This window comes from Trichomonas vaginalis, chromosome IV (genome assembly GCF_026262505.1).
Source record: "Trichomonas vaginalis G3 chromosome IV, whole genome shotgun sequence".
In the NCBI taxonomy this organism is placed as follows: Eukaryota; Parabasalia; order Trichomonadida; family Trichomonadidae; genus Trichomonas; species Trichomonas vaginalis.
In genome coordinates, this window is record NC_067206.1 from 25,513,220 (window position 1) to 25,526,101 (window position 12,882).

At 33.2% G+C, this 12,882-nt stretch overlaps 7 protein-coding genes and 4 pseudogenes across 11 annotated transcripts, besides 1 other annotated feature; 4 read left to right on the forward strand and 7 right to left on the reverse strand.

Annotated features, from left to right (window-relative positions):
* Window positions 1–12,761: part of a mobile genetic element that runs on past the window's edge.
* TVAGG3_0166870 (organellar and viral DNA polymerase type B) lies at window positions 61–672 on the forward strand (the record flags this gene model as incomplete). The annotated part of the gene is made up of 1 exon (XM_001296648.1): window positions 61–672. The coding sequence occupies one exon, from the start codon at window positions 61–63 to the stop codon at window positions 670–672; it is 612 nt and encodes a 203-aa protein (XP_001296649.1).
* Window positions 2,146–3,078, forward strand: TVAGG3_0166880 (organellar and viral DNA polymerase type B; the record flags this gene model as incomplete). The annotated part of the gene is made up of 1 exon (XM_051225146.1): window positions 2,146–3,078. One exon carries the CDS (start codon window positions 2,146–2,148, stop codon window positions 3,076–3,078), a length of 933 nt encoding a protein of 310 aa, XP_051110132.1.
* On the forward strand, window positions 3,814–4,445 carry TVAGG3_0166890 (annotated as a pseudogene). Its single transcript has one exon. A coding segment is annotated over exon 1 (632 nt).
* Window positions 4,647–5,521, reverse strand: TVAGG3_0166900 (annotated as a pseudogene). The gene has a single exon. A coding segment is annotated over exon 1 (875 nt).
* On the forward strand, window positions 5,636–6,010 carry TVAGG3_0166910 (uncharacterized protein; the record flags this gene model as incomplete). Its single annotated transcript, XM_051225147.1, has 1 exon — window positions 5,636–6,010. A coding segment is annotated over one exon (375 nt), but the record flags the coding sequence as incomplete, so codon positions are not given.
* Window positions 6,027–6,445, reverse strand: TVAGG3_0166920 (annotated as a pseudogene). Its single transcript has one exon. A coding segment is annotated over exon 1 (419 nt).
* TVAGG3_0166930 (uncharacterized protein) lies at window positions 6,496–6,846 on the reverse strand (the record flags this gene model as incomplete). The annotated part of the gene is made up of 1 exon (XM_051225148.1): window positions 6,496–6,846. A coding segment is annotated over one exon (351 nt), but the record flags the coding sequence as incomplete, so codon positions are not given.
* TVAGG3_0166940 lies at window positions 6,854–7,847 on the reverse strand (annotated as a pseudogene). Its single transcript has one exon. A coding segment is annotated over exon 1 (994 nt).
* Window positions 10,152–10,956, reverse strand: TVAGG3_0166950 (protein of unknown function, DUF4106 family; the record flags this gene model as incomplete). The annotated part of the gene is made up of 1 exon (XM_051225149.1): window positions 10,152–10,956. A coding segment is annotated over one exon (805 nt), but the record flags the coding sequence as incomplete, so codon positions are not given.
* TVAGG3_0166960 (uncharacterized protein) lies at window positions 11,330–11,682 on the reverse strand (the record flags this gene model as incomplete). The annotated part of the gene is made up of 1 exon (XM_051225150.1): window positions 11,330–11,682. A coding segment is annotated over one exon (353 nt), but the record flags the coding sequence as incomplete, so codon positions are not given.
* Window positions 11,882–12,626, reverse strand: TVAGG3_0166970 (protein of unknown function, DUF4106 family; the record flags this gene model as incomplete). Its single annotated transcript, XM_051225151.1, has 1 exon — window positions 11,882–12,626. A coding segment is annotated over one exon (745 nt), but the record flags the coding sequence as incomplete, so codon positions are not given.
* Window positions 12,762–12,882: the final 121 nt, after the last annotated feature.

Genomic DNA, 12,882 nt, shown 5'->3' on the forward strand with positions numbered 1-12,882 from the left:
AGAAAAAATAAAATTAGTTTTATTTTTATTTATTTTTTTATTTTGTATGTAAAGACAGAAATGTCAAACATTGAGTTTGAAACAGTTAAAAAGATAGACAATGACACCAAATTGGTTAGAATAGGTGATTTAAACGTAAGATACTCAAAGAAATACAACAAATATTCTTTGTCAGACATTTTATCTCCATCTGGAAAGAGACCGAAGGACTGGGTTAGAATTGCTTCTACTCAGAAAATTTTGACAAGAAATCCTGAGCTTATGATATCAGTAGCATTTCATGGAACAAGAGCATATCTCATCGACAAAAGTCTTATACCAATAGTTTTGTTATGGTTAGACCCAGTTGTTGGATATAACTTCATAACATATGGTTCATTCGATACGGAACGTTGCAGTGAAGGCTTACTTTACATCGTTCAGAAACCGAAGGACTTCAATACAAAGAGATATAAGATAGGAAGAACATATAATATAACTCAAAGATATGACAGTACAGTCAATAGAGTCAAGGTTGTGTTTGCTAATGATATGAGAGCTGCAGAAACAGAACTACTTGAAAAGTTTGAGAAAATGTATGGTGCTCCCATAAAAGGTAAAGAAACGTTTGAAGTAGATGAGATAGATAAAGCTATAAAATTATTTGACGAAGTTGCTGAAAAATACATGTAAAGCGTTTATTTTTGGTCTTTTGTGAAAGTCAAAAAATAACAGTTATATAATGAAAAAGTGTCATTTTTTGTATTTTTTTGTATAAAAGATATGATTTCAGGGATTTTTTTGACGAAGTGTCAACCTTCACTTCGTCAAAAAATAACAGTTATATAATGAAAAAGTGTCATTTTTTTCATTTTTTTGTATTTGACGAGAATGTCGGGTAGATGGTTAGATCTAACACGTTTTCTAACACGTTTTCTAACATGGTCTAAAACTCTCGAAAATCATGAAATTTACACCAAAAAATAAAGTTTATGTTAGCATGTTAGATCTAACACGTTTTCTAACACGTTTTCTCACCTCATGAATTTGTCAAGACTTCTTCGTAAATGTTTTGTCAAGACTTCTTCGTAAATGTTTTGTCAAGACTTCTTCGTAAATGTTTTGTCAAGACTTCTTCGTAAATGTTTTGTCATGACTTCTTCGTAAATGTTTTGTCATGACTTCTTCGTAAATGTTTTGTCAAGACTTCTTCGTAAATGTTTTGTCAAGACTTCTTCATCGTAATGAGCGTAAAGGACCCAAAAATATAATTTAGGGTAGAAGGTTAGATCTAACCTGTTTTCTAACCTCATTTCTACCCTCTTGAATTTGTCAAGACTTCTTCGTAAATGTTTTGTCATGACTTCTTCGTAAATGTTTTGTCATGACTTCTTCGTAAATGTTTTGTCAAGACTTCTTCGTAAATGTTTTGTCAAGACTTCTTCATCGTAATGAGCGTAAAGGACCCAAAAATATAATTTAGGGTAGAAGGTTAGATCTAACCTGTTTTCTAACCTCATTTCTACCCTCTTGAATTTGTCAAGACTTCTTCGTAAATGTTTTGTCATGACTTCTTCGTAAATGTTTTGTCATGACTTCTTCGTAAATGTTTTGTCAAGACTTCTTCGTAAATGTTTTGTCAAGACTTCTTCATCGTAATGAGCGTAAAGGACCCAAAAATATAATTTAGGGTAGAAGGTTAGATCTAACCTGTTTTCTAACCTCATTTCTACCCTCTTGAATTTGTCAAGACTTCTTCGTAAATGTTTTGTCAAACATGAACGTAAATGTTTTGTCGAAACTTCTTCGTACATGTTTTGTCAAGACTTCTTCGTAATGAGTGTAAACGACCAAAAAATAAAGTTTATGTTAGCATGTTAGATCTAACACGTTTTCTAACCTCTTGAATTTGTCAAGACTTCTTCGTAAATGTTTTGTCAAACATGAACGTAAATGTTTTGTCAAACATGAACGTAAATGTTTTGTCAAGACTTCTTCGTAATGAGTGTAAACGACCAAAAAATAAAGTTTATGTTAGCATGTTAGATCTAACACGTTTTCTAACACGTTTTCTCACCCTCTTGAATTTTCATGAATTTTCCCGAAATAAAAAATAAAGTTAGTTTTATTTTTTTATTTTTTTTTATTTTGTATAAAAGAACAGAAATGTCAGTCGAAGCAACAACAATTCAAACAACAGCACCAAACTCGTTAGTCATGAATCCTACGTCAATGTTAGTAGAGATGAAAAGCTTCATTCCTTCTTCATATACTTTTGAAACAGAAATCCAGAAGATAAAGCAGGAACTTTTAACAAGTAATTTAGACTGTACCGCACAGGATGAAGAAAATGAAGAATATCTTTATGAAATGGAGGACCTCTTCGACCATTTGCCCAAATTGCCTGAAATCCAACAACAAAAACTAACTATTCCTGAATTCGACGAAATTGAAGTCAAAGCAACTGACTCAGTAGAAATAAAGAAGTTCATACGAAAGGTAAACTATGAGTTTCTAGGATTTCATTGCAACCATAAGGTTATGGACAAAGATTGCGACATGGTATATAAGAATGTTTCTGACATATATAAATCTGAAGAATTTAAGACCTACGACAACTTTGTTTCGTTAGTTGCTGAATGTGTTTGGGAAATAAGAGATAAAGATAGAAGAGGCAAAGTATGGAACAAACAAATAAAACCAGCAGCTTTTGAGTTAAAGAAAACCATTGACGCTTTAGTTGTTTTAGCAGGTAAGGTTTCAGAATATAACGCAAAAATGAACCCGCGATGTTCAAAATGTAAAGCAGCAATTAGGAAATATAACTACTCCGTCAAAGAGATAGAACGTATGAGAAACGACTATGCAGACTTAAAGAAAGAAGCAGAAAAGCCAGCAGAAGATAAAATGGACATGTTAGCATTTCTGAACAAAAACTATCCAACTGCTGACGATTTCCTATTATCTGACGTCAAGAAGAAGTATAAAGAAACCTTCGGCATAGTTAAAACATTCGATGTACTAAAAGAAGAAATAGAAGCTACAAAACTGTTTAAAGTCATGAACCATCGCAACATATACCATGTAAAACGCTTGTAAATAGTTATGTTAGAAAAGAGGTTAGAAAACAGGTGAGATCTAACATGCTAACATAAACTTTATTTTTATTGAAAAATGACCAAATTTCATGAGTTTTGTGTGTTTTAGACCATGTTAGAAAACGTGTTAGAAAACGTGTTAGATCTAACATGCTAACATAAACTTTATTTTTGTCTGATTTACGCTCATTACGAAGAAGTTTTGACAAAACATGTACGAAGAAGTTTTGACAAAACATGTACGAAGAAGTTTTGACAAAACATTTACGAAGAAGTCTTGACAAAACATATACGTTCATGTTTGACAAAACATTTACGAAGAAGTCTTGACAAAACATATACGATGAAATCATGAAAATTCATGAGGTGAGAAAAGAGGTGAGAAAACAGGTGAGATCTAACATGCTAACATAAAATATATTTTTATTGAATTCAGCAACAAAATTCATGAGTTTTGTGTGTTTTAGACCATGTTAGAAAAGAGGTTAGAAAACATGTTAGATCTAACATGCTAACATAAACTTTATTTTTATTGAAAAATGACCAAAAATCTGAGTAAAATGGCATAAGATTGCTTCCCTCGGAAAACCGAGAGAAGAGATTCCGTATGAAAACAGTGAAGAACAGCGAGTAGGTAAGAAACCTTAGTCGCCAAAACTCATGAAAATCATGAATTTCCTTAAGATAGAAAAAATAAAGTTAGTTTTATTTTTTTATTTTGTATGTAAGGACAGATATGTCAACATCAGAGAACACAACAACTGCTATCGTTCATGAAGCCATAAATGAAGAATACGAGTACATACAGTTTAACAAACAACTCCGTCTCATTCGTTCGGTCAAAGACGATATGTACCAAATGCAAAGTATTTTGACAGCATGTTTTGCTCCAGACACTAAACACGCAGACGACTGGTTCAAAAAACCAAAGCACACAAAACTTTGAGTGAAATTTCTCTAGACCGACTTTTTTCTTGCATAAAACACATGAAAATCGTAAAATTTGCCAATAAATTTAAGAGGATATTATGTACATAGACTTTTAGTAAATGCAGTTGCAATGTGGGCTTCTCCTCGTTATGCATGGCATGTTTACAGACTTCTTGACGAAATTCATAGACAAGAACGTGAAGAGATGGAAAAGAAACTTCAAGCAAAAGATGAAGTCATTGAAGCAAAAGACAAAAACATTCAGAAAAGAATACCACGTTCGGTACCAAAAGGAAAGGAAAAGAACTATAAGTATATGATTTATACTGAAGATATGGAGAAAGAAGAAGACAGTGACATGGTTATGTTGCATTTAGTCAGAAGAAACAACAAAAGCTTTTACGACCTTGCTAAGATTTACAAATCTGACAGAAATTGGTTCTATCGCGAAAACTTACCGATTTCAATGACCCCAAATGAAGATGTGAAACAAATAGTTCAAGATACGTTACCTCAAACACACTATGATATGAAAGGTTGTACAATACTTACCTTCAAAGAAGATTTGCCATTGTTAAAGGAAAAAATAACAGAGTATTTTGACAACTTCAAACAAGTAGAGTAAATGAACTCTTTTTTTCAAGCTTGACTTTTTACAATTGAACTTTGTTTGCGTAGATATGAATTCTGAAAGAAGTATGAGGGTCTTGTATGACTTTGTACTTCTCCCATAGTTCATGTCTGTCAAACTTACCTGCCATGGACTCTTTCATAAGTTCCATGAAATCGTCGTCGGACAATCCGGGGAAAAGTATAATGTCAGTAAGTATTCTTTTAACATCCTTACTTAAACTCTTTGCTGTCTGTACACAAATGACAACTGAGATGTTAAAGTGTCTGAGCTTCTTAAGAATTCGACACATATCTTGTTCTCTATTCTTTAACAAAGGATGAGAAGCAAAGTCATCTAAGATAAGAAGACATCTATGAGGGTATGTCTTCCAATCGTAAGATTGCAATTTCTTCGAAATGTATTCTATCTCTTTCTGTTTGTTTCTGAAGTGTTTCTTCTCTAATATTCTCTGCATTTCCTCATTTGGGTCTTTAAACTTCGAATTTATATACTCATTTATAGCATTGTACTTCAAAACTCTTCTTTGGTACTTCTTTATCCAATCTAACAACTCAGTATCCTTTATACATACTAACTTAGACTTCTTTATAATATCTTTGAACGAATTGACGGTTTGGTCAAATTGACCAGAAGTCGAACAAATAACAACTAACTCATAGAATGGGTTCTTCTCATCTAGTTCTTGTTGTTGTGCAGCCATTTTAAGATAAGTGAAAGTCTTACCCGACCCAGGTGGTGCAATTAGACCTGTTATACCATTCTGAGCAAATAAGAACTTGTCATGTATAGGCTTTATCTGAGCATTTTCTAACTTCCTCTTGTTCTTGTTTAAAACATTCTCAAATTTCTTGTCAATGTCAGCAAACTTTTTTTCTAACATATTTTTAGAAAAATTAAAATTTTTATCTTTTAGAAAATGTCTAGCGATTTCGCTATCTATATTCGAGACAAACTTTTTGACAGCAAAACATCTGTCGACCATAAAATCTTACATAGTGTAAACAAGAAAGGTGAATTTGTTCTAAAGTTCTGTTTCTGGGAATATGACAAGAACCATAAAACATTAAGCAGAGCAGTCTTAAAATTTGTCAATGACAGACTTGTTGACAGAGATGACGCCGATTGGAAAGATGAAGTCCAACAAAAATTCTTAGAATGCAAAGAAGACACATGCGCTGTTCTTGAAGATGAAATAGAAAACAGAATAGAAGAGCTATTAAAGGACAAAGAACTTTTACATAAATATGGTTGCGCCAAATTTGACATAACTCCACCAGAAAAGAAGAAGAGAGAAAAGAAAGAAAAGAAAGTAGAAGAAGAGAAGAAAGAACCTGAACCAGTTCCAGAGAAAAAGAAATTTGACATGTAAAAATAAAATTTTATTTTTAGAACATTTCTGGGTCAATGTCAATGTTCTCTTCCTCTTTAGGAGCAAACACTGGCTTAGACTCTAAAATCTTTTACCCAATTTACCTTGAACTTCAACTATCTTAGACTCATAATATTCATAGTCGTCTGTCTTCTTTGGTTCATAAGGTATAACAAGTTTGTATGCTTTGCCTTCTTTAAGGTTTGAAAACCTTCTGTCAAAACTTTCTTTGACTGCTAACAAACCTTCTATGTCTAAGTCTTCAAATTTCGCACCATTTTTAGTCACAATAGCAAACTTAACTGGTTCGATGTTCCAAACTTTGCTGAATGAAGACTTTTCAAAATGGTAGAAGTAAACATTCAAATATGTGAATGGGTCTAGTTCTTCTTTAAGTCCTGACATGTACTTATTTACTGAGATGAATTTCGTCATCTTTTCTATCGGATAAAAAAATATTTTTTTTTAAAATTTACTCAGAAAAATTATTTCTTTCTATATTTGCCATTCCGAACTTCGAAAAGATGTTTTATACCAGCATAGAATTTTTCTCTAGAGCTTGGTCTTATATCGTTTTCATGACAATATTTTCTATATTCTTCATATAAAGCCTTTTTTTCATACATTTCATAAGGACAATCTAACCAGAATAGCGCATATCCATTTTCGTTATCTAGGTCTCTATATGTTTCTTCTGTTTGTAGAATTTCGCTTTCTCTATTTAGTTCTATGTCTATATATTGTGGCTTAAAAAGATGTGGGCAAGAAGGGTCTGGCGCTATGTAAAAAGTTAATTTTTCTGTCATCTTTTCTATCGGATAAAAAAATATTTTTTTTTAAAATTTACTCAGAAAAATTTTTCTTTGTATATACACCATTCTGAACATCTAAAAGACTTTTGACATTTGCCAAGAATGTTCGTTTAGAAGCTGTCATATAACCATATTCTTGACAATATTGTTTATACGAATCGTACAATGACCTTTCATCTAATGACACAAAGTCAGTTTCATCTATGAACAGTTCATATACACTCTTGTTTGCTTCTAACAATGTTTGTCTCTCTTCGGTATGTGGAATTTGTCTTGGATTGAACTTAGAAATATCTAATGTCATGAAATATGAGAACAAGTGGTTGTAAAAGTCAGATGTCAAAGTTTCTGCTAAGTCGTCAAAATATTCTGTATCTTGCATATGAGAATCTGACGTTCTGACAACTACATATCTTCTGTCAGAACTTTCTAACTTCATCGGACACATTGTTTGAAACCATAATGAAGTTTGCAACATTTTCACAAACTCTTTGGTCTTTATATTTTCTTTCAACAACTCCAACTTTGTCTGTTATAAGACTCTTCAAAGCATCTGAGTTCAAAACTTTTGTTGTATCTATACTTTGAAGTTCATTGCAAACTATAAGTTTCATATTCTCTATTGAGGAGTTAAACTTGCCACAGATGTTTTCTAAGTTTGTCATATTCGGGTTCGAATAACCTTCTAACAGTTTGCACAAAATATCTGTAAAGAATGTGTTCTTACCAGTTCCTTGTTTTCCAATTATAATGAGAGCAGTTTCATTTTTAGCACTTGGATGTTGTAAGATGTTTGCAAACCAACATAAGATATACTCATAGACTCTTTCGTTTCCATTGCATATAATTTCTTTGACATGGTCTAACCAAGCTTCTATAATATTTTCTTTCCATTCTACTTGTTCATATTTATATCCAGTGAAGATAGAATAGAAGTTTGGAGATGGTGTATAAAACTTTATACCACGAACTGAAAAATCTTCAAGTTTTGACAATAAGATATCCCAAGCATCTAACATCTTCATGCCAACTTGTACGACTTTTATTTTCTTAAGTTTCTGTCTACATTCTTGTTCTGAAACTATTGTTGCTTTAGGTTTGTTAAAGACTACATCCCATTCTTTCATAACATAACATTCTGGGCAGAGTCGACATAAATGACTAAACGTTTCAAATTCTCGACTGCTTTGTTATAGTCTCTAAATGGACACATATTTCTGAATGCTTGGAAGTCATAAAAATCTGAAACATCTATTCTGTACATTTTTATAAAAATAAAAAAAAATATTTTTTTTATTCTTGACTTTGTTGTTGCATTTGTTGCATTTGTTGTTCTTGAGCTATTTGTTGTTGAAGTTGTTCTTGTAATACAATACTTTCACCAGTTGCATCTTCCAATTCGAAACTTTCTGCCGTCATTGACAAATACATAGGACATAAAAGTTTTACAGGAACAAAGTTTGCGTCAACTAATGTCAACGTTATACTTGCCAAAGTGTTTGAGTTCACTAAGATTGAAAATTCTGCATTCGAATGAACAATAGGCAAACCAGCAAGAAAAGTATTGTTTATACGCATAAGTATCTTTTGGTCATAATAGTTTCTGTCGACATTCGAATAACACTTTGAACCTAAGTTTGAAACAATATATAAGATTGGTGTGCTTAATGTCAATGGAATAGACATTCCTTGTATGACACCTTTTCCTGTTATAGGAAACTGTTGGTAGTAAAAACCAGAAATAAGTTTTGTATTATAGCTCATATCGTTTATAGTAAACTCAGTCGGACATCCAAACATAATGAAACCTGCTCTAGTTGCAGCACATGTTACACCCGTACTTAAAGTATTAAATAAGTCAACAAAACCTGTTGGTGGTATATCTGAGTAAGTATCTTCAAAGGAGTATTTTTTACCATTCACAACAATAAAGTCTTCTGGTGTCAAAAGAGCAAAACAGGCTTTAGTCGTCATTGTGTTTAAGGTTAGTTTACAATATCGTCCTTGAGGACTTTGTAAGTTTGTTGTTATAGAATTATATGACTCAGGGTTTTAGTCGTAATAGTATAAACCATTATATCTTCTGCCATTTATATATATTTAAAAGTTTTTCTGAAAGTGGAGAAGAACTTCATCTAAACTTTCACATGGCGTTTCTTGAAGTTCTCTGTCTAAGAAGTTCAAAATTTTGTAAAGACATAGAACTTTCCTTTGTCTACACGAACAAACAAAACAGGGTCTTTCATATCGTTCAAAAGTGTGTAAAGTCCTTTACATGAAATAAAGTCTATATTATTTTTCTTCAAACATCTTTCAAGAAGTTTTGACATTTTTACTTAGCAAATAAATTTTAATGAAATGTTGTGGTCGTCAAATATTTTTATGACGTCTGGGAAACTATACTTTAAGTTCAACGTTTCACCTCCTTTCATAACGTATATCTTGTCAATGACATTATATGAAACACCACAGCAACTAATGTCGGGTTCTATTTCTTTGATGTTTATATCGTCTGCCTCTGTCAAAAGTTTCAATAGTTCTTTCAAACTTCATGAGGTGCAATGACATATGAGTTCACTTTTACAGGGTTGTGTTCGACCAAGTTTAACATTATACTTAAAGCTTGACAAATCTTCTCCTGAGTTTGAAGTTTGTCTTTCAGTTGTTGGTAGTCGTTTCGAATATCTGCAACAGAACTTAAGTCTCTGCTAACTTCAGGATATGTTGGTTGTTCTTTTTACAGGAACAATTGTTATACCATCTTCGTCCTCGTATGGTTTCCCCACTTCAACATCTCTGTCTTTGACATTGACAATAACACTTTGACTGTTTGTTTGAGTTGGTGAATTTAACTTCACATCTGCCACCGCCATTAAACCTTTTGAAACACTTACGCTTCTATTTTTCGGAAATGACATTTTACTTAGAATAAAAAGATGGACGTATTCGAGTATCTCTTCGAATTGAAGCAGAACAAAGTTTACAACACACAAACAATACAAATACATTGACAGAATAGTTCTTTATACAAACAATGGTAAATGTTATAGAATAGCAGTCTTTGCTGAACAAAATATTTTCATAAAGCAAAGAAAGTTGGTATAACTGAAATGGTGAAAGTTCTTGAAGCAGACAAAAATATAACTTCAAAACTTACAGATATTTCTAAAGGAAAGTTTATAATACAATATTATGTCAAAACTGGCGTACTGTCAATATTTGACGGAGAGAAGTCAGTTCAAGAACAACTTACTGACCTGCTGCCAAAATCTGCTCGATGGAAGCTGTCGTTATGCCAATCTGAGGAGCCCCAGCAGGTTTCATCGAACGAATCTTCAAAAGAGCATCTCCGTGAAAAAGTGCTATTGGTTTTGTAAACTTCTTTGCTTTCAATTCATCTGGACCGTCTCTGTCACCAGTATATTGTATTTGTACAGTACCAACAGTTGAAATACCACCCATAAAGTCTTCTGAGTCAGCAAATGGAATGCCAAGCCAAAAGTTTGAACGGTCTCCATTTGTATATTGAGTTTTTTGACCTCCTGTATGAGTCCATACTTTCACATATGGCATAATAGAACTTTGCATTTCAGGGTTAATGGTTGTTGTGAAGTTGTTGTTAAAGTTCATAGCATCTAATGTCAAGTTGTATGACCTCATATCCTCAACTGTAGAATATTCTTCTCTTGGATAATATTTGCCATCTATGTTTATATGATATTTAATACCGGGGTTGTAGAAACAAGAATAGTCATTTATAGTTCGTCTGAACAGTACAAACATAGTATCTGCATGTTTCATTGCAGTTGTTAAAGCAATATCTGTTCTTGCACCTGCGGCTCCTGGATTTTGGTTTCCAACTTCACCTGCAAAGTCTTTGACAGATATTTGGTGTATAGGGAACATAAGTGGAACTGCAATATATTTGGCAGCTAAAGCATTTGAAATATCTGGGTCCAACATATAGACTGCAAGTCTGCTTTCTATTCTCTTGCATTCAAATTTTTCGCATGTAAACTTAACTGGGTCCCAAGCAGTTCCAGCAGCATTGAAATAATAGTTTACTTCATTGTTGAAGTTTGAGAAACCAAAGTCTAAGTCAACTTTGTCTTTGCAAAATTCGGCGAATGACGTTTGATTTGTTCCCTTTACGTCTGTAATAGTGAATGGGTCTTGTGTTGGTGCAATGACTAAGTTATTTTTGCTTGGAGTAAGTTCGATAGAAATTTTTCCTGCCCAGTTTGGCAAGTATCTTAAAAACCTGAAGATGAGGAAAGATGACAAAGGAACTCTAAGTTTCAGTTTTACTTTAGTGGCAGCAGTTCCATCTGAACCAGAAAGGTTAACATAAACTCCTGGAACGTTAGGGTCAAGTCTTCTTATTTTCTCAATATTTGCATACTGGTCTGTTTGTTCTCTAGCTTGTGGTTGTACTGAGTTTCTCAAAGCGAACCATTCATAGTTTGCCCATGTTACTGTTTGAACTAAGTCAGAGTTAGAATATATCTTATATCCCATGAAAACTTCTGGAGCATATTGGTATCCGACATAGAAAATTCCATTGCAACCTTTCTTGTCAGACAACTTGGCAGAAGGTTTTATTTCAATGTCTTGTTCCACGTATAAGAATGAGTTGTCAATAGAAATAATATGAAACCTGTCGCAAGCAATATCTACTGTTGTTGAAGAACCTTCTCCAAACTCACCTACGTTTCCATAAGAAACAGCAGTTGTATATTCGTAAGTTCCAGGAACTATTTCTGACCTTCTAATGGCATTGTCGCATTCGTTATACCATTCGGAAACATTTCCGTTCATGGCATCCAAAACTGTTGGCGTTATATTCTGAGCGGCGTACATTTCATATGGGTAAAAATATAGAATAGTTGGATTTATGTGTCATAATAGAACCCACTCGGACCAAGCTTTACTTTCTTCCTGACTGAGTTTTTAACTCTTCTTTTTCCTTCATTGCCACTACTTTCACTAGATGAAGTTACTTCTTCACTATTTTCACTTTGTTCTACTCTTCTCTTCTTCTTTGGTGTCGCTTTTGGTAACATGCCCTCTGCTTCAAGTTGTTGCATCTTTGCCTCATGTTCACCTAGTATGTTGTAAATTTCCCATGTCCTTTTTGCCTTTGGGCTCTGGTCGCCCATCTCAGGTAACCTATATCCTAGAAAGATTTTGTCATAGTTTGTATTTGAGTCTTCGCGTATTGTTTGCATGACTCTTTCCTGAGTTTCCGGTTCAAGCTCTTCAAACAGAGCTTGTCCATATGGAATAAGCTCGTTTCCAAATATATGTTTTTGTAGCCATTCTGGTTTTCTTTCCATGTTACCAATAATATCTTTTGTGAATGGGAAAGCTTTTACCCAATGTTTCAGTCTTGCGTCATTTATTTCTGTAGTTGGTTTTATTTTGTCAAGGAACATGTTTTTCAATACTAACATTTCATTTGGTACTGTCCATTTGAGTTTTCTTAAATATTCATCCATTCTCGGTTCATTGTCTGCAAAGTAAGTTTTTATGACATTTTGCAAACTTTCGTTTGCAAGGTCATGTACAATAGGTTCTCTTCCTTCTCTCTCCCTAACTTTCTTTCTAAACTCTTCACCAAATATACCATCTCTATGGTTCTGTGTAGTTCTTTGAGATAAATGTTCTAGAACGTCAGGTGTTATATTTCCATCAGCCATGTTCATTTCATACTGGTTCAAAATATCTGCATCTTTCATATCTTTCAATGGCATTAAAGCCGCGCTGAAAATACCAGCTATATCTGGTTCACCATTCACTTCCATTGCGTCTACAACTTCTTGGAATTGAGGTTGTAAGTTTATGAACCACCTATCCGGATTAGCTTTATGACCCCATCTCATTGTAGTTCCATAGTCTGCAGAAACAAAAGTAGGTTTGTTTCCATATTGGCTAGGTTCTGAATGAACTTTAAACAATGTTTCATTTCTATATGTTTTGTTGAAATTTAACCTTTTATTTTCACCGAGTTCAGCCAAAGATTGAACGTTATATGGTCGTAAGTAAAAAGGATTGTTGTAT